General features: G+C 48.9%; 1 protein-coding gene across 4 annotated transcripts in view; it reads right to left on the reverse strand.

Annotated features, from left to right (window-relative positions):
* Positions 1 to 25108, reverse strand: part of piezo1 (piezo type mechanosensitive ion channel component 1 (Er blood group)) — a 218743-nt gene that overhangs the window by 17428 nt on the left and 176207 nt on the right. For all 4 annotated transcript variants that reach the window (XM_080507823.1, XM_080507825.1, XM_080507824.1 and 1 more), the window contains exons 34-40: positions 22838 to 23013; positions 22617 to 22717; positions 11406 to 11567; positions 8951 to 9209; positions 7293 to 7481; positions 4231 to 4452; positions 3599 to 3941 (exon numbers count right to left, since the gene is read on the reverse strand). In XM_080507823.1, the coding sequence (XP_080363949.1) occupies positions 3599 to 3941; positions 4231 to 4452; positions 7293 to 7481; positions 8951 to 9209; positions 11406 to 11567; positions 22617 to 22717; positions 22838 to 23013 (1452 nt within the window). The remainder of the gene's footprint in view (positions 1 to 3598; positions 3942 to 4230; positions 4453 to 7292; positions 7482 to 8950; positions 9210 to 11405; positions 11568 to 22616; positions 22718 to 22837; positions 23014 to 25108) is intronic.

Genomic DNA, 25108 nt, shown 5'->3' on the forward strand with positions numbered 1-25108 from the left:
CGCTACACGCAGTACGATGTTTGGTCGCTACACGCAGTACGATGTTTGGTCGCTACACGCAGTACGATGTTTGGTCGCTACAGGCAGTACGATGTTTGGTCGCTACAGGCAGTACGATGTTTGGTCGCTACACGCAGTACGATGTTTGGTCGCTACACGCAGTACGATGTTTGGTCGCTACAGGCAGTACGATGTTTGGTCGCTACACGCAGTACGATGTTTGGTCGCTACACGCAGTACGATGTTTGGTCGCTACACGCAGTACGATGTTTGGTCGCTACAGGCAGTACGATGTTTGGTCGCTACAGGCAGTACGATGTTTGGTCGCTACAGGCAGTACGATGTTCGGTCGCTACAGGCAGTACGATGTTTGGTCGCTACAGGCAGTACGATGTTTGGTCGCTACACGCAGTACAATGTTTGGTCGCTACACGCAGTACGATGTTTGGTCGCTACACGCAGTACGATGTTTGGTCGCTACAGGCAGTACGATGTTTGGTCGCTACACGCAGTACGATGTTTGGTCGCTACACGCAGTACGATGTTTGGTCGCTACACGCAGTACGATGTTTGGTCGCTACAGGCAGTACGATGTTTGGTCGCTACAGGCAGTACGATGTTTGGTCGCTACAGGCAGTACGATGTTTGGTCGCTACAGGCAGTACGATGTTTGGTCGCTACAGGCAGTACGATGTTTGGTCGCTACACGCAGTACAATGTTTGGTCGCTACACGCAGTACGATGTTTGGTCGCTACACGCAGTACGATGTTTGGTCGCTACAGGCAGTACGATGTTTGGTCGCTACACGCAGTACGATGTTTGGTCGCTACACGCAGTACGATGTTTGGTCGCTACACGCAGTACGATGTTTGGTCGCTACAGGCAGTACGATGTTTGGTCGCTACACGCAGTACGATGTTTGGTCGCTACACGCAGTACGATGTTTGGTCGCTACAGGCAGTACGATGTTTGGTCGCTACAGGCAGTACGATGTTTGGTCGCTACAGGCAGTACGATGTTTGGTCGCTACACGCAGTACGATGTTTGGTCGCTACAGGCAGTACGATGTTTGGTCGCTACTAGCAGTACGATGTTTGGTCGCTACAGGCAGTACGATGTTTGGTTGCTACACGCTAGTAGATGTTAAAGCAGGGGTCTCCAACAGGAAGCTCTCACTTTAGGAGCCCTATATAAGTAGCTCGCCAACCAAATTGAAAATGAAAAAAAAAAGAAAGAAACAAAATACAAAGAATCCAGCAAACTCTATCTGGTTACTACAACTCTATAAACAGCCACACCTCCATCCCGCTCCCTGTCCTAACGAGCGGTAGTTAGTGTGTGGACCTAGTAACCAGCAGCTATTTTATTCAAACCAAATGCAAACGGAGTTACAACTTTAGGATAAAACAATGTGTGAACCGGGTCCGTGGAAGAAGAAAGAAACACAGAAGGCCTACTATTTCCATCAAGAGTGGGAGACGCACTATTTCTTCACAACTGTAAAAGAGTGTGTGTGTTTGATGTATGGGAGCAGCGTTGCAGTGGGGGAAGAAAGGTAACGTGGAGCGACATTCAGCACACTTCACAAGAAGTTTGAGCAGGATGTTCCTGCGCTCAGCTAAGGTGAGCCAGCTAAAAGCAGGACTGCAACCACAGCAATCGTTGCTTACAAAACCAGTGAGGAAAGCCGCGGCTGCAGCTGAAGCATCGTTCAAACTGGCCCAGCATCTGGCGGAGAATAAAAAACCTTTTTCTGACGGAAGTTTTGTTAAGGATGCGAGGACTCTTGTTGCTGATACTTTATTCACTGATCACAAAAATGGCCCTGAAATTGCGTGGGCTATATCAGAGGTGCAGTTAGGAGCAAATACAATGGCGAGGAGAGTTTCTGCGCTCTCAGAGGACGCAGAGGGACAGTTGGATCAGGACAGAAGCACCTGCACATGGTTTTCAGTTCAGTGTGATGAATCAACGGGCTGAAGCGACACTGCTCAGTCAGCAGTGTTCATAAGAATGGTGTTTGAAGACTCCTCTGTTCAAGAGGAATTCCTCACAGTGCTACCTTTGAAAACAACAACCAGACGAGTGGATGTTTATGATGCAGTGAAGAACATCTTCTGCAACCAAAATGTGTCATTAGAAAAATTGGTGTCAATAACAAGTGATGACAGGGAGGCAGGAGGCTTCATAGCAAACTGCAAAGCAGATCCAGACTTTCCTCAATGTCTGAACTATCATTGTATTCTCCACCAACAGGACATTTGTGACGGTCATGAGGTTTGACCATGTCATGACACCTGTCATAAACATTATACATTCTATTGGAGCGAAGGCCAAACAACATCGAAGTTTCAAGTCTTTTTGGATGAAGTATCATCAGAATATGGATCTTTTGCTGCACACAGAGATCAGATGGCTGAGCAGAGGAAAAATCCTGCGTCGGTTTTTAACACTTCTGCCTGAAATCAAAGCGTTCATGGAAACAAGAGATGAGGGTTCAACTCTACTGTCTGACACTGAATGGCTGCTGGACCTGACATTTCTCACAGACATCTCAGAGAAATTCAATGACCTGGACTGTGAATTGCAAGGCAAGGGGAAAACAATCAGTGATATGATTAGTGCTGTCAAAGCTTTTAAGGCAAAGTTGGACCTGTTGCTCCAACAGGTGAAGAAAAGGAACATGCAGCACTTCTGTGCACACAATGCTGGAAGAAAATCTTGCTGCTTCGGGGCCATGGACCTCCAGAAATACACAGATCTCTGGACCAGGCTGGGTCAGGAGTTTGAGGACACATTCACACACTTTGTGTGTCACATTGATTTCAAACCCCTTCATCTGAGATTTGTGACCAAATGAGTGAGGCGTTTACTCTCAGTACTGTTGATTTGGAGATGGAAATTCTCAGTCTGCAAAATGACATCCAGCTGAAGTCACACAAGTCTGCTGAAGACTTCTGGAAACTTGTGGATACAAAGACGTTCCTCAATATCTGCACAGGAGCCATGAAATGTGCTGCTCTGTTTGGCTCAACGTATCTTTGTGAATCTGCCTTTTCTGACTTGAACCTCATCAAGTCAAAGTTCCGAACTCGTCTCAGCGATGCCCACCTGGATGACTGCATCAGAGTGAACCTCTCAGGATACACACCAAATTATAAAGCCCTGGTCCACAGCATGCAGTGTCATTAAAGGTAAGTAAATAATGCTAAATATTTACCCGGCAACCAAAAAGGCCAAGGCGACGAGAAGTAGCTCGCGACTTGTTTTATTGTTTGAACGTAGCTCTCATCTTAACAAAGGTTGCAGACCCTGTGTTAATGGATGCTAACAAGTACTTCAAGCTCCCACTGTAATATTAGCATCCTGTTAGCATCCTGTTAGCATCCTGTTAGCATCCTGTTAACTTACACTACTTCCACCTGCTGCTCCTTTAGTTGGCTTTTCTCTCAAACACACAGACGCCATGACAGAGTTTATGTTGTCCATCACGTACATCTTAACTGTGATTCAGCTTGTTGTAGTCGTACAGTCTGGACCCCCACCCCCCCATCCCACCCCCCCACCCCACCCCCCCATCCCCCCCCCCCCTCTGACCTGCGTTGCTGCATCTTTTCTTGTTTTTCCTGCGGAATCTGATGCTGTTGCTTTTTTTGGACACATCTTCCTCCGTGTCCTGCAACATGGCTGCCGGGGCCGCTTCCTGCCCACTGTTGGCCCCGGAGGCTCCTGGTCCAGGTGAAGGTCCAGCTGAAGGTCCAGGTGAAGGTCCAGGTGAAGGTCCAGCTGAAGGTCCAGGTGAAGGTCCAGCTGAAGGTCCAGCTGCAGATCCAGCTTCAGGTCCGGCTCCAGATCCGTCTGCAGATCCGGGTCCAGCTGCGGGCGGGTGGAGGGGGGCAGCAGCTGAGCTGGTACTGGGTTCATCATAGTCCTGCTCTCCCTGAAACCACCACACACTTTACAACCCAGACTCATGGCACTTTGTGAAACAGTCTCAGGACTTCTAGAAAATCTAGAAACATCTAGAATGTTTCAATGTTCATCTGTGTGGGCACACACATCTGTATAGTTACTATTACAGTCACCGTTACTGTTATATCAGCAGGGACCGGGTCTCTGGACCGGGTCTCTGGACCGGGTCTCTGGACCGGGTCCCTGGACCGCGTCCCTGGACCGGGTCCCATTGCAGACAGAGACTGAACACACAGACTGATCGTTTCAGGACCAACCTGTTCCACTTGGTTCAAGTCTTCAATTTCCAGGTTTTCCAGAGTGGATGCGGTGCTGATCCTGTCCTCCTCCACCTGCACCTCCTCCTGCACCTCCTCCTGCACCTCCTCCTTCTGCTTTGTCCTTCGTCCATCTCCTCGTCTCACTTCGTCTGCAGACGTAACGCTCTCTGAAAGACTCTGCTCCTCCAGCGGGCCCTCGTGGTCCCACAGGCCGTACCTCTGCACACACACACACACACACACACACACACACACACACACACACACACACACACACACACTTGCTTGAATACCCACATTGATTTTAAATCATTTTCAGTGTTTTATTGCACTTTGGTGTCTAATTACTTGACTGATTTATCACCAAGTTAAATTCATCACAACTTGAATTGTCTCTAAAGCGACTGATCAGTGACTTCATTGCACATAGATAAGTAGTATTCTTTAGTAATTAATAATTTATTTAATTAATAACCAAGATTGCTTTCAATCATTTGAGTGGTTTTCTTGCATCCAGCATCTAATTATCCAGGATTATTAATGAATAAATCACAAGTTTATGCCTTTAATTCCTTCCCACTGTAACTAGATTCCTCCCCACTGTAACTAGATTCCTCCCCACTGTAACTAGATTCCTCCCCACTGTAACTAGATTCCTCCCCACTGTAACTAGATTCCTCCCCACTGTAACTAGACTCCTCCCCACTGTAACTAGATTCCTCCACACTGTAACTAGATTCCTCCCCACTGTAACTAGACTCCTCCCCACTGTAACTAGATTCCTCCCCACTGTAACTAGATTCCTCCCCACTGTAACTAGACTCCTCCCCACTGTAACTAGATTCCTCCCCACTGTAACTAGATTCCTCCCCACTGTAACTAGATTCCTCCCACTGTAACTAGACTCCTCCCCACTGTAACTAGATTCCTCCCCACTGTAACTAGATTCCTCCCCACTGTAACTAGACTCCTCCCCACTGTAACTAGATTCCTCCCCACTGTAACTAGATTCCTCCCCACTGTAACTAGACTCCTCCCCACTGTAACTAGATTCCTCCCCACTGTAACTAGATTCCTCCCCACTGTAACTAGACTCCTCCTTACTGTAACTAGACTCCTCCCCACTGTAACTAGATTCCTCCCCACTCTAACTAGATTCCTCCCCACTGTAACTAGACTCCTCCCCACTGTAACTAGATTCCTCCCCACTGTAACTAGACTCCTCCCCACTGTAACTAGACTCCTCCCCACTGTAACTAGATTCCTCCCCACTGTAACTAGACTCCTCCCCACTGTAACTAGACTCATCCCCACTGTAACTAGACTCCTCCCCACTGTAACTAGACTCCTCCCCACTGTAACTAGATTCCTCCTCACTGTAACTAGATTCCTCCCCACTGTAACTAGATTCCTCTTCACTGTAACTAGATTCCTGTCTACTGTAACTAGATTCCTCTACACTGTAATTAGATTCGTCCTCACTGTAACTAGATTCCTCTACACTGTAACTAGATTCGTCCTCACTGTAACTAGATTCCTTCTCACTGTAACTAGCTTCCTCTTCACTGTAACTAGATTCCTCCCCACTGTAACTAGATTCCTCCCCACTGTAACTAGATTCCTCCTCACTGTAACTAGATTCCTCTTCACTGTAACTAGATTCCTGTCTACTGCAACTAGACTCCTCCCCACTGTAACTAGACTCCTCCCCACTGTAACTAGATTCCTTCTCACTGTAACTAGATTCCTCTTCACTGTAACTAGACTCCTCCCCACTGTAACTAGATTCCTCCCCACTGTAACTAGATTCCTCCTCACTGTAACTAGATTCCTCCGCACTGTAACTAGATTCCTCCTCACTGTAGCTAGACTCCTCCCTACTGTAACTAGACTCCTCCTTACTGTAACTAGATTCCTCCCCACTGTAACTAGATTCCTCCCCACTGTAACTAGATTCCTCCCACTGTAACTAGACTCCTCCCTACTGTAACTAGACTCCTCCTCACTGTAACTAGATTCCTCCTCACTGTAACTAGACTCCTTCTCACTGTAACTAGATTCCTCCCCACTGCAACTAGATTCCTTCTCACTGTAACTAGATTCCTCCTCACTGTAGCTAGACTCCTCCCTACTGTAACTAGATTCCTCCCCACTGTAACTAGACTCCTCCCCACTGCAACTAGATTCCTTCTCACTGTAACTAGATTCCTCCTCACTGTAGCTAGACTCCTCCCTACTGTAACTAGATTCCTCCCCACTGTAACTAGATTCCTCCCCACTGCAACTAGACTCCTCCCCACTGTAACTAGATTCCTCCCCACTGCAACTAGACTCCTTCTCACTGTAACTAGATTCCTCCCCACTGCAACTAGATTCCTTCTCACTGTAACTAGATTCCTCCTCACTGTAGCTAGACTCCTCCCTACTGTAACTAGATTCCTCCCCACTGTAACTAGACTCCTCCCCACTGCAACTAGATTCCTTCTCACTGTAACTAGATTCCTCCTCACTGTAGCTAGACTCCTCCCTACTGTAACTAGATTCCTCCCCACTGTAACTAGATTCCTCCCCACTGCAACTAGATTCCTTCTCACTGTAACTAGATTCCTCCTCACTGTAGCTAGACTCCTCCCTACTGTAACTAGATTCCTCCCCACTGTAACTAGACTCCTCCCCACTGCAACTAGATTCCTTCTCACTGTAACTAGATTCCTCCTCACTGTAGCTAGACTCCTCCCTACTGTAACTAGACTCCTCCTTACTGTAACTAGATTCCTCCCCACTGTAACTAGACTCCTCTCCACTGTAACTAGATTCCTCCCCACTGTAACTAGACTCCTCTCCACTGTAACTAGATTCCTCCCCACTGTAACTAGATTCCTCTACACTGTAATTAGATTCGTCCTCACTGTAACTAGATTCGTCCTCACTGTAACTAGATTCCTCTACACTGTAATTAGATTCGTCCTCACTGTAACTAGATTCGTCCTCACTGCTGTAACCTGATGCTCAGGGCGCCAGCAGCAGGCACCCAGCAGGGGGCAGTGTTTGGTGCTCACCATGAGCAGAGATCTGTGGAAGAAGAGCGCCAGCAGCTGCAGCAGGTCGTAGCGGACGTAGTTGTCAGTTTTCTCCAGGCCCAGAATGCGAGGCGGGAAGAACGGCTTGTCTTCATTCAGAGTCATTTCATACAAACTGTTCCAGGGAAAGAATCCGAACTGGAAGATGTATTTCACCACCACCATGACCTGGACACACACACACACACACACACACACACACACACACACACACACACACACACACACACACACACACACACACACACACACACACACACACACACACACACACACACACAAAGAATAAATACTGACACCAGCAGTATAAACAGGAGGTGAAGAGTGTGAGGGCTCCTCCCACTTCCTGTCTGCAGGCCTTGTGTCATGTCAAAGGTCAAGCTGATTCAGGGTGTGTCCACACCAGAATGCCTCTTCACATAAACGCACTGATTTTGTCTGATCATCCTCACGCTGCGCCCATTTAGGAGCTGAAAACTCTTCTTTTAACACAGGTTCCACAGTGGGGAAATCCAAAAACCCCAGCTTGACTATGAGGTGTGGAATCCCCCAACTCCCTCCCCCAAATTATGCTGTATATGAGCAATAATCCCAGTGTGTGATAATCCCAGGATGCTACTGTAGATCTGTGATCATTCCAAAGTGTGGTAATCCTATGATGTGATAATCTCAGGATATGACTTTATATGTGTGATAGTCCCAGGGTGTGATAATCCCACAGTGTGATAATCCCACAGTGTGACAATCCCAAAATGTGACTCTATAGCTGTGATGATCCCAAAGTGTGGTAATCCTATGATGTGATAATCCCAGGATGTGACTTTATATCTGTGATAGTCCCAGGGCATGATAATCCCGCAGTGTGATAATCCCACAGTGTGCTAATCTCAGGGTGTGGTAATCCTCGGCTGTGATAATCCCAAAATGTGACTCTATAGCTGTGAAAATCCCAAAGTGTGGTAGTCCTATGATGTGATAATCCCAGAATGTTACTGTATATCTGTGATAATCCCAGAGTGTGATAATCCCAGGATGTGACTTTATATCTGTGATAGTCCCAGGGTATGATAATCCCATGGTGTGATAATCCCATGGTGTGATAATCCCAGAGTGTGATAATCCCAGGATGTGACTTTATATCTGTGATAGTCCCAGGGTATGATAATCCCATGGTGTGATAATCCCATGGTGTGATAATCCCAGGGTCTGGGAATCCCAGGGGGGTGTGGTGATCCTAGGATGTGATTATCCCAGTGTGTGATAATCCCAAAATGTAATTATATCTGTGATAATCCCAGGGTGTGGTAATCCTGGGATGTGATAATCCCAGCATGTGATAATCCCAGGACGTTACTGTATATGTGTGATAATCCCATGGTGTGGTAATCCCAGAATGTGATAATCCCAAAGTGTGATAATTCAATGATGTGACCGTATATGTGTGATAATCCCAGGGTGTGATAATCTCCAGGTGTGGTAATCCCAGAGTGTGATAATCCCAGAGTATTGCAATCCCAGAGTGTGGTAATCCCAGGATGTGATGGGAAACTAAGTGGTCTCTCCCTAAACAATGAAAACACCCTGGAATGAGAAGCGTGTGTGTAGCGACAGTGAGAGCAGTGCCGTGGCGCCGGTACCTCGGTGTAGATGATGGCGGTCATCCAGAACCTCTTGGTGGGCCGAGGCACGGCCAGCATGGCCCAGAGGAACACCAGGATGGGCAGCAGCAGGGAGACGGCCGAGGCGCTGACCATGTTGTTCAGCACGATGATGAAGTAGCACACCAGCTCCGAGTGGGAGGCCAGCAGGTCGTACAGGGCGAACAGCAGCTGCAGCAGGCGGCTCTGGTTCTGGAAGAACTCCCGGCTCCGCTCCAGCTCCTCAATGAAGAACTGCCTGAGGACCCATGAGCAGTGGGTGTGGTCAGACCCCCCCCGCCATGAAGACACGGCGGTGTGAGTCATGGCAGGGGGCGGAGTCACGATGTGACAATGGAGTGATGGCAGAGGGCGGAGTCACGACGTGACAGTGGAGTGATGGCAGAGGGTGGAGTCACGAAGTGACAATGGAGTGATGGTGGAGGGTGGAGTCATGACGTGACAATGGAGTGATGGTGGAGGGCGGAGTCACGACGTGACAGTGGAGTGATGGCAGAGGGTGGATTCACGACGTGACAATGGAGTGATGGCAGTGGGCGGAGTCACGACATGACAATGGCGTGATGGCAGTGGGACGAGTCACGACATGACAGTGGAGTGATGGCAGAGGGCAGAGTCACGACGTGACAATGGAGTGATAGCAGAGGGCAGAGTCACGACATGACAGTGGAGTGATGGCAGTGGGCGGAGTCACGACGTGACAATGGAGTGATGGCAGTGGGAGGAGTCACGACGTGACAGTGGAGTGATGGCAGAGGGTGGAGTCACGACGTGAAAGTGGAGTGATGGCAGTGGGCAGAGTCACGACGTGACAATGGAGTGATGGCAGTGGGCGGAGTCACGACGTGACAATGGCGTGATGGCAGAGGGTGGAGTCACGACGTGACAATGGAGTGATGGCAGAGGGTGGAGTCACGACGTGACAATGGAGTGATGGTGGAGGGTGGAGTCATGACGTGACAATGGAGTGATAGTGGTGGGTGGAGTCGCGACATGACAATGGAGTGATGGCAGAGGGTGGAGTCATGATGTGACAGTGGAGTGATGGCAGTGGGTGGAGTCATGATGTGACAATGGAGTGATGGTGGTGGGTGGAGTCATGACGTGACTATGGAGTGATAGTGGTGGGCGGAGTCATGATGTAACTATGGAGTGATGGCAGAGAGTGGAGTCACGACGTGACAATGGAGTGATGGTGGAGGGTGGAGTCATGACGTGACAATGGAGTGATAGTGGTGGGTGGAGTCGCGACATGACAATGGAGTGATGGCAGAGGGTGGAGTCATGACGTGACAATGGAGTGATGGCAGTGGGAGGAGTCACGACGTGACAGTGGAGTGATGGCAGAGGGTGGAGTCACGACGTGAAAGTGGAGTGATGGCAGTGGGCAGAGTCACGACGTGACAATGGAGTGATGGCAGTGGGCGGAGTCACGACGTGACAATGGCGTGATGGCAGAGGGTGGAGTCACGACGTGACAATGGAGTGATGGCAGAGGGTGGAGTCACGACGTGACAATGGAGTGATGGTGGAGGGTGGAGTCATGACGTGACAATGGAGTGATAGTGGTGGGTGGAGTCGCGACATGACAATGGAGTGATGGCAGAGGGTGGAGTCATGATGTGACAGTGGAGTGATGGCAGTGGGTGGAGTCATGATGTGACAATGGAGTGATGGTGGTGGGTGGAGTCATGACGTGACTATGGAGTGATAGTGGTGGGCGGAGTCATGATGTAACTATGGAGTGATGGCAGAGGGTGGAGTCACGACGTGACAATGGAGTGATGGTGGAGGGTGGAGTCATGACGTGACAATGGAGTGATAGTGGTGGGTGGAGTCGCGACATGACAATGGAGTGATGGCAGAGGGTGGAGTCATGACGTGACAGTGGAGTGATGGCAGTGGGTGGAGTCATGATGTGACAATGGAGTGATGGTGGTGGGTGGAGTCATGACGTGACTATGGAGTGATAGTGGTGGGCGGAGTCATGATGTAACTATGGAGTGATGGCAGAGGGTGGAGTCGTGACGTGACAATGGAGTGATGGTGGAGGGTGGAGTCATGACGTGACAATGGAGTGATAGTGGTGGGTGGAGTCGCGACATGACAATGGAGTGATGGCAGAGGGTGGAGTCATGACGTGACTATGGAATGATGTTGGTGGGTGGAGTCATGACGTGACTATGGAATGATGTTGGTGGGTGGAGTCATGACGTGACTATGGAATGATGTTGGTGGGTGGAGTCATGACGTGACTATGGAATGATGTTGGTGGGTGGAGTCATGACGTGACTATGGAATGATGTTGGTGGGTGGAGTCATGATGTAACTATGGAGTGATGGCAGAGGGTGGAGTCGTGACGTGACTATGGAATGATGTTGGTGGGTGGAGTCATGATATGAAATTGGATGATGGCAGTGGGCGGAGCCTAACCGGTCTCCCAGCAGCTCGCTGGCTGTCCTGGAGTGTCGGTTCTGCTGGTTCAGGTCCAAGCTGCTGGACGGAGGCTCTGGACTCAGCAGGGTCCCGGGTCGTGGTGTTGACCACCCGGCGGCGGTCCTGGTGTCCACATTCAGGAAGCTCAGGAGACCAGAACTGGAAGCACAAACACATGAAACCTTCAAGAGGGGGACAGTTACTTCCTGGTATCGTGGTCCAGAACCAGAACCAGATCCACGACTAGAACCAGAACTAATAATAATATTGATAATAATGCTTATGTAACCCATATGGGAATATGTGCTGTGTATGTAGCTGCAGTACCGGAAGTGTTCAGTAGGGTGTCGTGTGGCGCTCTGGTCAAATAAACCTGCCCTGCAGTCACGTCACTTGATGAGGCTTCTCATGGTGGAATCGTACAACAAAGTACAATCTTCTAGTGTCTGGTTTGGAATGTTCTGTTGTAAACAGGCTTCACTCTCTGAAAAGCACTGGGAGCCAAAGAAGTGAGCCCTTTGTTGAGAAAAGCCCTGGAAACCCTGACTGGTTTGAAAGTGATTTTCAGAGGTGACTGTGGGGGGTGTCGACGGGGAGGCCAAGGCATCTTCAGCAGCAGAACCTGGACTGAACTCTCCTGAACTGAAACCTCAAACCGGATCCAGAAAAGAGACAAACACACTCTACCTGGGTAGTTGTAGGAACATTTTAACGGTTGCAACTCAAACCAATCTATTTAGAACTGGTTATTCATTCCAATCTGTCGTCTCTTCTAATGAACCCAGTCGATGGGAGTGCTCCCCCTACTGGTCCAAACTCTACAGCCGCTACTCTGAGGTTTGATAAAGCGCTTCTCTGGACACTCAGGAATGTTTTACATTGCATCATTCATTCCCTCTGTTGTATCCAGTGTTCACTCAACCTGCTGGAAGGGGGAGGGTGAAGCACGTTTCTTAAGAACAAAGGGACCACAAAGGGAGCACTGCAAGTCCACGGCAGGGCGGTCCAGAACCTCCCTCACCAGCTGGACCCAGAGTGACCCCCGTCAGGATGAGTCCACGTCAGTCTGAGCACAGCGGGAACCGGAACACTACACGGAGGTATAAACCCATCCCACGCAGAGAACACGCCCGTACAAGTTGAAACTGTGGGTACGTCCCAATTCTCCCTCCTCACTCCTCATCTCTTGACTTTCACTAAACCCCGGAAGTGTTTTGTGTCGCGGCCATGATAAGGACTGACTGAATTCTCAAGAAGCAAAGGAAAGGAGGCTAGTTGCTTCCTTTAGAGCCTCCTTTAGCCTAGGAAACACTGATGCTTCCTTTAGCCTAGGAAACACTGATGCTTCCTTTAGCCTAGGAACCACTGATGCTTCCTTCAGCCTAGGAAACACTGATGCTTCCTTTAGCCTAGGAAACACTGATGCTTCCTTTAGAGCCTCCTTTAGCATAGGAAACACTGATGCTTCCTTTAGAACCTCCTTTAGCATAGGAAACACTGATGCTTCCTTTAGAACCTCCGTTAGCATATGAAACACTGATGCTTCCTTTAGAACCTCCTTTAGCATAGGAAACACTGATGCTTCCTTTAGAACCTCCTTTAGCATAGGAAACACTGATGCTTCCTTTAGAACCCCCTTTAGCATAGGAAACACTGATGCTTCCTTTAGAGCCTCCTTTAGCACAGGAACTACTGATGCTTCCTTTAGCAAAGGAACCACTGATGCTTCCTTTAGAACCTCCTTGAACATAGGAACCACTCGTGCTTCCTTTAGCATAGGAACCACTGATGCTTCCTTTAGAGCCTCCTTTAGCATAGGAACCACTGATGCTTCCTTTAGCAAAGGAGACCAGGTCATGCTGCCCCACAATTCCTTGCAGCGACAACATTTAAAGGGCCGGCTCACCAGAGCGTTCAGAGAAACTCAGGATGAGTGAAAAAGGAGCAGATTATGTAAATTACCAAAGTAATAATCTGCATTGAACAACTTGAAATCATCTAAAACCCAAATGTGCTTTTTATTGTCCATTTTCAGAAACGTGTAGTTCTTTTCCAGCACGCAGACGTCACTGACTTGTGCTGCCGTCGCTTTATTATGATGTCACGTAGTGAAAGTGTCCGACTGCCACACTGACGTGATCACCTTTCACTACCTCCTTTAGGAAGCCTCCTAACACCTTTCACTACCTCCTTTAGGAAGCCTCCTAACACCTTTCACTACCTCCTTTAGGAAGCCTCCTAACACCTTTCACTACCTCCTTTAGGAAGCCTCCTAACACCTTTCACTACCTCCTTTAGGAAGCCTCCTAACACCTTTCACTACCTCCTTTAGGAGGCCTCCTAACACCTTTCACTACCTCCTTTAGGAAGCCTCCTAACACCTTTCACTACCTCCTTTAGGAAGCCTCCTAACACCTTTCACTACCTCCTTTAGGAAGCCTCCTAACACCTTTCACTACCTCCTTTAGGAAGCCTCCTAACACCTTTCCTAACTCCTTTAGGAAGCCTCCTAACACCTTTTCTAACTCCTTTAGGAAGCCTCCTAACACCTTAACTCCTTTAGGAAGCCTCCTAACACCTTTTCTAACTCCTTTAGGAAGCCTCCTAACACCTTAACTCCTTTAGGAAGCCTCCTAACACCTTTCACTACCTCCTTTAGGAAGCCTCCTAACACCTTAACTCCTTTAGGAAGCCTCCTAACACCTTTTCTAACTCCTTTAGGAAGCCTCCTAACACCTTAACTCCTTTAGGAAGCCTCCTAACACCTTTCACTACCTCCTTTAGGAAGCCTCCTAACACCTTTACTCCTTTAGGAAGCCTCCTAACACCTTTCACTACCTCCTTTAGGAAGCCTCCTAACACCTTTACTCCTTTAGGAAGCCTCCTAACACCTTTACTTAACCCCGTGACATCATCCACTAGGTCAAGGTAAAGTCAAGGAGTTAGGAGGGACATTTCAGACGTCCACTGTGACTGATGGAGACGTCCATCTTCACACGGAGACAAAGGACCACATGTTAACACACGGAGTTCCTTCACCTTGCTGGTCGAGGAAAGAACAAGCCCTGGAATTACTTTGGGGTTTTTTTCTTTCCTTATTCTTCTTCAGCTGGATCGTGAGCGTGGGCTGCAACCACTCACTGCTCCAGATGCTGAGCTGAACCCAGGTTCCCCCCCCCCCCACGCAAGAAGCGCCAGATCACTCCTGGGACCCTCCTGCAGACTCCCCAGTGTTCACAGATTAATTTAAGTTTATTTCCCTGGGACGCCAGAGAAACACACCTGTAAATCGACAGATTTTAACCAGCGCACGTTCACCAGAGTCGGGGCAGGAAACAAGAATAGATGGATTTTAACATGGCTGTGTGTGAGATTGATTGTGTCTGAACTGAGGGACACTGACCCTGTGTTTTCCAACAGTCTCTGCACCGCACAGCTCCCCCTCTCAGCTCCCCCTCTCAGCTCCCCCTCTCAGCTCCCCCTCTCAGCTCCCCCTCTCAGCTCACACTCTCAGCTCCCCCTCTCAGCTCCCCCTCTCAGCTCACACTCTCAGCTCCCCCTCTCAGCTCACACTCTCAGCTCACACTCTCAGCTCCCCCTCTCAGCTCCTAGAGTTTAATTCTGTCGAATTCGCAGATATGGACTCTGTGTGTAAGCTGAGCGGTGTACAGAGCTCTCTCTCTCTCTCTCTCTCTCTCTCCCTCCCTCTCTTTTCTCCTCTCCTCACTAACCCGGTGGACGGCTCAGCAACAGCTGTTGCCGTGGCTCCTCCACTCCCATTCTGAAACCGTGTATAGTTCACTGTAGCTGGGATTTCTCAGCTACCATTTCCCAGGCGCGCTCCAGGCAGGTTTACGAGCCCAATGACGTCACGCTATTCCAGAAAGAGCGCGCCAAACACCTCTGGTGGCCGCGTGGTGATCTCTTGTGAGGCCGCTGTAGGTACCAGGTCTGTCCAGGCTACCAGATCTGTCCAGGGTACCAGGTCTGTCCAGGCTACCAGATCTGTCCAGGGTACCAGATCTGTCCAGGCTACCAGATCTGTCCTGGCTACCAGATCTGTCCTGGGTACCAGATCTGTCCAGGCTACCAGATCTGTCCAGGCTACCAGATCTGTCCAGGGTACCAGGTCTGTCCAGGCTACCAGATCTGTCCAGGGTACCAGATCTGTCCAGGCTACCAGATCTGTCCTGGCTACCAGATCTGTCCAGGGTACCAGGTCTGTCCAGGCTACCAGATCTGTCCAGGGTACCAGGTCTGTCCAGGCTACCAGATCTGTCCAGGGTACCAGATCTGTCCAGGCTACCAGATCTGTCCTGGCTACCAGATCTGTCCAGGGTACCAGATCTGTCCAGGCTACCAGATCTGTCCTGGCTACCAGATCTGTCCTGGGTACCAGATCTGTCCAGGCTACCAGATCTGTCCAGGGTACCAGATCTGTCCAGGCTACCAGATCTGTCCTGGCTACCAGGTCTGTCCTGGGTACCAGGTCTGTCCTGGCTACCAGACCTGTCCATGCTACCAGACCTGTCCAGGCTACCAGGTCTGTCCTGGGTACCAGATCTGTCCTGGGTACCAGATCTGTCCAGGCTACCAGACCTGTCCAGGCTACCAGGTCTGTCCTGGCTACCAGACCTGTCCATGCTACCAGACCTGTCCAGGCTACCAGGTCTGTCCTGGGTACCAGATCTGTCCTGGCTACCAGACCTGTCCAGGCTACCAGACCTGTCCAGGCTACCAGGTCTGTCCTGGGTACCAGATCTGTCCTGGGTACCAGATCTGTCCAGGCTACCAGACCTGTCCAGGCTACCAGGTCTGTCCTGGCTACCAGACCTGTCCATGCTACCAGACCTGTCCATGCTACCAGACCTGTCCTGGCTACCAGACCTGTCCATGCTACCAGACCTGTCCAGGCTACCAGGTCTGTCCAGGCTACCAGGTCTGTCCTGGGTACCAGATCTGTCCAGGGCGGGGCTTGTACCTGTGCCTGCCGAAAACATCTCACACAATATGAACTATGCAAATTCTACATGGACAAACTACAATAAGGGATGGCTGGAGGGATAGATAGATAGATAATACAGTGAAAAAACTCAAATCCAACAAGTAAACATGTATAATCAAATAGGTTATGTTGAGGGAATGTGCTTGATGCTCAAAAAACACTTGGAAAGTACCTGGAAGGGAAAAGGAAAAGGAAGTTAAACCAGACACCTTCAGTTTCTACCTTCTCCTGAAGTTAAACCAGACACCTTCAGTTTCTAATTTCTCCTGAAGTTAACCCAGACACCTTCAGTCTCTCCTGAAGTTAAACCAGACACCTTCAGTCTCTCCTGAAGTTAACCCAGACACCTTCAGTCTCTCCTGAAGTTAAACCAGACACCTTCAGTCTCTCCTGAAGTTAAACCAGACACCTTCTTCTCTCCTGAAGTTAACCCAGACACCTTCTTCTCTCCTGAAGTTAACCCAGACACCTTCAGTTTCTACCTTCTCCTGAAGTTAACCCAGACACCTTCAGTTTCTACCTTCTCCTGAAGTTAAACCAGACACCTTCAGTTTCTACCTTCTCCTGAAGTTAAACCAGACACCTTCAGTTTCTACCTTCTCCTGAAGTTAAACCAGACACCTTCAGTTTCTACCTTCTCCTGAAGTTAAACCAGACACCTTCAGCCTCTCCTGAAGTTAAACCAGACACCTTCAGTCTCTCCTGAAGTTAAACCAGACACCTTCAGCCTCTCCTGAAGTTAAACCAGACACCTTCAGTCTCTCCTGAAGTTAAACCAGACACCTTCAGTCTCTCCTGAAGTTAAACCAGACACCTTCAGTCTCTCCTGAAGTTAAACCAGACCCCTTCAGTCTCTCCTGAAGTTAAACCAGACACCTTCAGTCTCTCCTGAAGTTAAACTAGACACCTTCAGTCTCTCCTGAAGTTAACCCAGACACCTTCAGTCTCTCCTGAAGTTAACCCAGACTCCTTCAGTCTCTCCTGAAGTTAAACCAGACACCTTCAGTCTCTCCTGAAGTTAACCCAGACACCTTCAGTCTCTCCTGAAGTTAACCCAGACACCTTCAGTCTCTCCTGAAGTTAAACCAGACACCTTCAGTCTCTCCTGAAGTTAAACCAGACACCTTCTTCTCTCCTGAAGTTAACCCAGACACCTTCTTCTCTCCTGAAGTTAACCCAGACACCTTCAGTTTCTACCTTCTCCTGAAGTTAACCCAGACACCTTCAGTTTCTACCTTCTCCTGAAGTTAAACCAGACACCTTCAGTTTCTACCTTCTCCTGAAGTTAAACCAGACACCTTCAGTTTCTACCTTCTCCTGAAGTTAAACCAGACACCTTCAGTTTCTACCTTCTCCTGAAGTTAAACCAGACACCTTCAGCCTCTCCTGAAGTTAAACCAGACACCTTCAGTCTCTCCTGAAGTTAAACCAGACACCTTCAGCCTCTCCTGAAGTTAAACCAGACACCTTCAGTCTCTCCTGAAGTTAAACCAGACACCTTCAGTCTCTCCTGAAGTTAAACCAGACACCTTCAGTCTCTCCTGAAGTTAAACCAGACCCCTTCAGTCTCTCCTGAAGTTAAACCAGACACCTTCAGTCTCTCCTGAAGTTAAACTAGACACCTTCAGTCTCTCCTGAAGTTAACCCAGACACCTTCAGTCTCTCCTGAAGTTAACCCAGACTCCTTCAGTCTCTCCTGAAGTTAAACCAGACACCTTCAGTCTCTCCTGAAGTTAAACCAGACACCTTCTTCTCTCCTGAAGTTAACCCAGACACCTTCTTCTCTCCTGAAGTTAAACCAGACACCTTCAGTTTCTACCTTCTCCTGAAGTTAACCCAGACACCTTCAGTTTCTACCTTCTCCTGAAGTTAACCCAGACACCTTCAGTTTCTACCTTCTCCTGAAGTTAACCCAGACACCTTCAGTTTCTACCTTCTCCTGAAGTTAACCCAGACACCTTCAGTTTCTACCTTCTCCTGAAGTTAACCCAGACACCTTCAGTTTCTACCTTCTCCTGAAGTTAACCCAGACACCTTCAGTTTCTACCTTCTCCTGAAGTTAACCCAGACACCTTCAGTTTCTACCTTCTCCTGAAGTTAAACCAGACACCTTCAGTTTCTACCTTCTCCTGAAGTTAAACCAGACACCTTCAGTTTCTACCTTCTCCTGAAGTTAAACCAGACACCTTCAGTTTCTACCTTCTCCTGAAGTTAAACCAGACACCTTCAGTCTCTCCTGAAGTTAAACCAGACACCTTCTTCTCTCCTGAAGTTAACCCAGACACCTTCTTCTCTCCTGAAGTTAACCCAGACACCTTCTTCTCTCCTGAAGTTAACCCAGACACCTTCAGCCTCTCCTGAAGTTAAACCAGACACCTTCAGTCTCTCCTGAAGTTAAACCAGACACCTTTAGTCTCTCCTGAAGTTAACCCAGACACCTTCAGCCTCTCCTGAAGTTAAACCAGACACCTTCAGTCTCTCCTGAAGTTAACCCAGACACCTTCAGTTTCTACCTTCTCCTGAAGTTAAACCAGACACCTTCAGTCTCTCCTGAAGTTAACCCAGACACCTTCAGTTTCTACCTTCTCCTGAAGTTAACCCAGACACCTTCAGTCTCTCCTGAAGTTAAACCAGACACCTTCAGTCTCTCCTGAAGTTAACCCAGACACCTTCAGTCTCTCCTGAAGTTAAACCAGACACCTTCAGTCTCTCCTGAAGTTAACCCAGACACCTTCAGTTTCTCCCTTCTCCTGAAGTTAAACCAGACACCTTCAGTCTCTCCTGAAGTTAACCCAGACACCTTCAGTCTCTCCTGAAGTTAAACCAGACACCTTCAGTTTCTACCTTCTCCTGAAGTTAACCCAGACACCTTCAGTTTCTACCTTCTCCTGAAGTTAACCCAGACACCTTCAGTCTCTCCTGAAGTTAACCCAGACACCTTCAGTTTCTACCTTCTCCTGAAGTTAACCCAGACACCTTCTTCTCTCCTGAAGTTAACCCAGACACCTTCTTCTCTCCTGAAGTTAACCCAGACACCTTCAGTTTCTAATTTCTCCTGAAGTTAACCCAGACACCTTCAGTTTCTACCTTCTCCTGAAGTTAAACCAGACACCTTCAGTTTCTACCTTCTCCTGAAGTTAAACCAGACACCTTCAGTTTCTACCTTCTCCTGAAGTTAACCCAGACACCTTCTTCTCTCCTGAAGTTAACCCAGACACCTTCAGTCTCTCCTGAAGTTAAACCAGACACCTTCAGCCTCTCCTGAAGTTAAACCAGACACCTTCAGTCTCTCCTGAAGTTAAACCAGACACCTTCAGTCTCTCCTGAAGTTAGCCCAGACACCTTCAGCCTCTCCTGAAGTTAAACCAGACACCTTCAGTCTCTCCTGAAGTTAACCCAGACACCTTCAGTTTCTACCTTCTCCTGAAGTTAGCCCAGACACCTTCAGCCTCTCCTGAAGTTAAACCAGACACCTTCAGTCTCTCCTGAAGTTAACCCAGACACCTTCAGTTTCTACCTTCTCCTGAAGTTAAATCAGACACCTTCAGTCTCTCCTGAAGTTAACCCAGACACCTTCAGTTTCTACCTTCTCCTGAAGTTAAACCAGACACCTTCAGTTTCTACCTTCTCCTGAAGTTAACCCAGACACCTTCAGTCTCTCCTGAAGTTAAGCCAGACACCTTCAGTCTCTCCTGAAGTTAACCCAGACACCTTCAGTCTCTCCTGAAGTTAACCCAGACACCTTCAGTCTCTCCTGAAGTTAAACCAGACACCTTCAGTCTCTCCTGAAGTTAAACCAGAGTGAGCACTTCAGAACATAAAACCCCTCGGCCTCCTGTTCACCTCACACAACCATGTTAGCGTTCCACGAAGCTAATGTTAGCTTCCAAACTTATTTACACTGTGATGGGAGAGACTTGCAGCCAGATATAATGTAAAACGTCATCGCAGCCAATCACAATGTTGAATGTAATCAGACAGCGCGGGTGCAAGTCCTGCCCTGGACTGGTGTGGTGGCTCAGGGGCATGCACAACCCGGACACATCTGGAACCGACACCGCCATCCGGTGGACACATGGGTTATTGCATAGGACCGCTGACATCTACCTCCCAGGGCTCTCTCTCTCTCTCTCTCTCTCTCTCACACACACACACACACACACGCTTTGCTGGCTTTTGTTTTGTGTTCGATTCAGGCTTCCTAAAGGAGGCAGTGAAAGGTGTTAGGAGGCTTCCTAAAGGAGGTAGTGAAAGGTGTTAGGAGGCCTCCTAAAGGAGTTAAGGTGATAGGAGGCTTCCTAAAGAAGGTAGTGAAAGATTCGTTTTTCTTAACACTGATGTTCAGTTAAGATCTTAACTTCAGCTGCTGCCCTTATTTTCTGATTAAGTAACGGTGATGTTAATTAACTGACGGTTTAAATTATTTTCAATGATTTTACTGCTTTGAGTAATTTAATACACTTAAGGGTTGTTGGGCTAATGGCAGCAGGTTTATTGCTTGAACACCCACATTGATTTTAAATCATTTTCAGTGTTTTATTGCACTTTGGTGTCTAATTACTTGAACTATTATTGTTAAATAAGTTAAATTCATCACAACTTGAATTGTCTCTAAAGCGACTGATCAGTGACTTCATTGCAGAGAGATAAGTAGTATTCTTTAGTAATTAATTTTTGGGTACACTATGTTGCCCAAGGATACTTCGGCATGCAGGCAGGAATGGGAATTGAATCTGCAACCTTGTGATTGGAAGACGACCGCTCTACCAACTGAGCCATGCCGCCAAATAGAACCACAACCAAGTCCACACCTAGAACCAAAACCAGAACAAGAGCAAGAACCAGAACCACAACCAGAAACACACCTAGAACCAGAACCAAGTCCATAAACAGAACCACACCTAGAACCAAAACCAGAACAAGAGCAAGAACCAGAACCACACCAACAACCACAACCAGAAACACACCTGGAACCACAACACACTTAGAACTAGAACCACAACTACAACTGGAACCAAATCCACAACTAGAACCAGAGAGTCACCAGGCCATTCTCACGGTTCTTTCATCAAACTGATGACAACACACACACACACACACACACACAATGTGTTAACACTGTGGAGGGTGTTAACACTGTGGAGGGTGTTATCGCTGTGGAGGGTGTTAACGCTGTGGAGGGTGTTAACACTGTGGAGGGTGTTAACACTGTGGAGGGTGTTATCGCTGTGGAGGGTGTTAACACTGTGGAGGGTGTTATCGCTGTGGAGGGTGTTAATACTGTGGAGGGTGTTAACACTGTGGAGGGTGTTAACGCTGTGGAGGGTGTTAACACTGTGGAGGGTGTTAACGCTGTGGAGGGTGTTAACACTGTGGAGGGTGTTAACACTGTGGAGGGTGTTATCGCTGTGGAGGGTGTTAACACTGTGGAGGGTGTTATCGCTGTGGAGGGTGTTAATACTGTGGAGGGTGTTAACACTGTGGAGGGTGTTAACGCTGTGGAGGGTGTTATCGCTGTGGAGGGTGTTAACGCTGTGGAGGGTGTTATCACTGTGGAGGGTGTTAACGCTGTGGAGGGTGTTATCGCTGTGGAGGGTGTTAACACTGTGGAGGGTGTTAACGCTGTGGAGGGTGTTATCGCTGTGGAGGGTGTTATCGCTGTGGAGGGTGTTAATACTGTGGAGGGTGTTAACACTGTGGAGGGTGTTATCACTGTGGAGGGTGTTTTCGCTGTGGAGGGTGTTAACACTGTGGAGGGTGTTATCGCTGTGGAGGGTGTTAATACTGTGGAGGGTGTTAACACTGTGGAGGGTGTTATCACTGTGGAGGGTGTTTTCGCTGTGGAGGGTGTTATCGCTGTGGAGGGTGTTATCGCTGTGGAGGGTGTTATCACTGTGGAGGGTGTTAACACTGTGGAGGGTGTTAACACTGTGGAGGGTGTTAACACTGTGGAGGGTGTTATCACTGTGGAGGGTGTTAACACTGTGGAGGGTGTTAACGCTGTGGAGGGTGTTATTGCTGTGGAGGGTGCGGGGCAAAGCATTATGGATGTTACTTCCCAATGTTATTTCTCGGTTTAACGTAGTTAAAGCTAATAGTTTAGTATTTAATAATAATAGTAATAGTATTTCTGTTCATGTATGGTCTGCGATTGTTCCTTCATGGTTCTCATGTGGTTCAGTGGAAACAGAAAACACTCCGACCTGTAGGGTGCTGAGTTGTCCACGTCGGTGTCGTCCAGGCAGGTCTCCAAAGTGGGATTATCACTGTCGTCAGAGAGCTGCTCGTCTGCTGCTGTGTGATGCTGCAGAGGTTAAAGGTCAACAGTGAGAAGAGAAACTCTCTCTCTCTCTCTCTCTCTCTCTCTCTCTCTCTCTCTCTCTCTCTCTCTCTCTCTCTCTCTCTCCCTCTCTCTCTCTCTCACCTGCTGGATCTTGTGGATGAGGAAATATCGCTCGTTGCTGAGAACCGTTGACGTCTCTCGGTACGGTTTGGTCAGCAGGTGGAGCCACTGAGTCAGACCGTCCACCATCGCCAGGATGATGGCCCACAGGAAGCGTAGGATGTCCAGGATCCTCTGAACCGTCTCCCCGTGACTTCCTGCTCACACACACAGAGCAAGAAAAACACAAAGTTACACAAGAAACCAAAACAGCTACCAGCTAAAGTCTGAATAAAATGGTATAGCAGGAGTGGACAGACCCCCGCTGAAGAGGAAGAGCATTCCACAGCGCTGGAGCGAGAGCTCGAAACACCAGGACCAGGTTTGAACTGTCTGAGGTCATTGTTGGTCAGAACTGAGGTCTCTGACCTGAGGTCTGTGACCTGATGTCTGTGACCTGATGTCTGTGACCTGAGGTCTGTGACCTGAGGTCTCTGACCTGAGGTCTGTGACCTGATGTCTGTGACCTGATGTATGTGACCTGAGGTCTGTGACCTGATGTCTGTGACCTGATGTCTCTGACCTGAGGTCTGTGACCTGATGTCTGTGACCTGATGTCTGTGACCTGAGGTCTGTGACCTGATGTCTGTGACCTGATGTCTGTGACCTGAGGTCTGTGACCTGATGTCTGTGACCTGATGTCTGTGACCTGAGGTCTGTGACCTGATGTCTGTGACCTGATGTATGTGACCTGAGGTCTGTGACCTGATGTCTGTGACCTGAGGTCTGTGACCTGAGGTCTGTGACCTGATGTCTGTGACCTGAGGTCTGTGACCTCAGGAGAGAGCCAAAGGAGCCTTGGTCCGAGCCAGACTCAGAACTGCGAGGGACATGTATGCTCCTACATCCTTCTTCTTCACCTTGGAGACATCGGAGGCTCAGGAGGAGACAGATGGTGTGTCTCCGACTGCCTGATGGGCGGCTGACCTCTGACCCAGCTGAGATGAGGAGGCATACTGTGGCCTTCTACACAGACCTGTTTGGAGCAGAGGACTGTGACGGGGATGCTGCTGCAGGATCTGCCCCAGCTGAGTCCAGAGGACCATCAGGTTCTGAGCTCCGACCTCTCTTTGGAGGAACTGAGTGCTGCAGTATCACAGATGGCCTCTGGGAAGTCTCCAGAAACGAGGACTGTGAGAAAAAAAACTGTGAGGGAGTACTGGATCAGGTGCAGGCCAGGTTGTCTAAATGGAAGTGGGTGCTGCCACAGTTGTCCTACAGGGAAGAACTCTCATCGCCAACAATCTGGTCGCCTCGTCTCTGTGGCACAAACTCAAAGTCCTGGTCCCTCCGCCGGGCCTCCTGGAAAGACTGCAGAAAGTTCTGGTGGATTTTCTTTGGGCTGGCCAACACTGGATGTGAGCGTCGGTCCTGTATCTCCCTGTGGCAGAGGGGGGGGCAGGGCCTCATCGACACCGTCTCCAGATCTGTGGCCTTCAGGCTGCAGGCGTTACAGAGGCTCCTCTATGGCTCGGCGGTCTGGCACAGCTGGTACTGAGGAAGGCTGGGGGACTCAGTGTCGATGTCGATGATGGAGGCATGAAGGACACTGGACATCTCGCATCCGGTCGCCAAGCCGGGGCCGTGGGTCTTTGAGGAGCCTCTGCTCCACAACGGCCTGATCCCCACCACGGCCTTCTCCTCAGCCTCCTGGAGAAACCAGCTCATTAATGCAGGGATCATAAAAGTGGGCCATCTGGCTCGGACATCCACACAGCAGCTGACGGAGACGATGGGGGTTCGGTCCAGCAGAGTGGTCCAGAGCCTGGTGGAAGAGGTGTGGAGGTCACTTCCTGCTCCTCTTCGCTCCTTCGCACAGGACAAAGGTCGTGTTGACCAGTGGAGCAGAGGAGAGGATTAAGCTATCCCCTTCTTGAAGCTTTTTCCTGCTGTGGGGGAATGGGAGGAGGAGGAGGGGAAACTACTGACCAATAAAACTCCCAGACTGGGCCTCTTCCAGTCCTGCCCGGGGAAGGATCTGTACGTGCTTGGACAACTCGTTCGCAAAACTGCAAACCCGGAAAACTTGTCCATGCGATTCCAGACAACTTGTCCCTGACAATTTTTTTCAGCATGATGGATTGGAAGGACTGGCTTTCAAAGCATATTTGACACATTTAGAAGGATTATTAAGTGTATTTGGCACTAAAAACACAAGATATATCAATATATTTGAAACAATAGTAAGCTGTAAAGTTAAAACACCGCTTCAGAGATGACGACTTTGAGTGATGCGTTCAGGTGCTCGTTAAC

This window comes from Blennius ocellaris (assembly GCF_963422515.1).
Source record: "Blennius ocellaris genome assembly, chromosome: 13".
Taxonomy (NCBI): Eukaryota; Metazoa; Chordata; class Actinopteri; order Blenniiformes; family Blenniidae; genus Blennius; species Blennius ocellaris.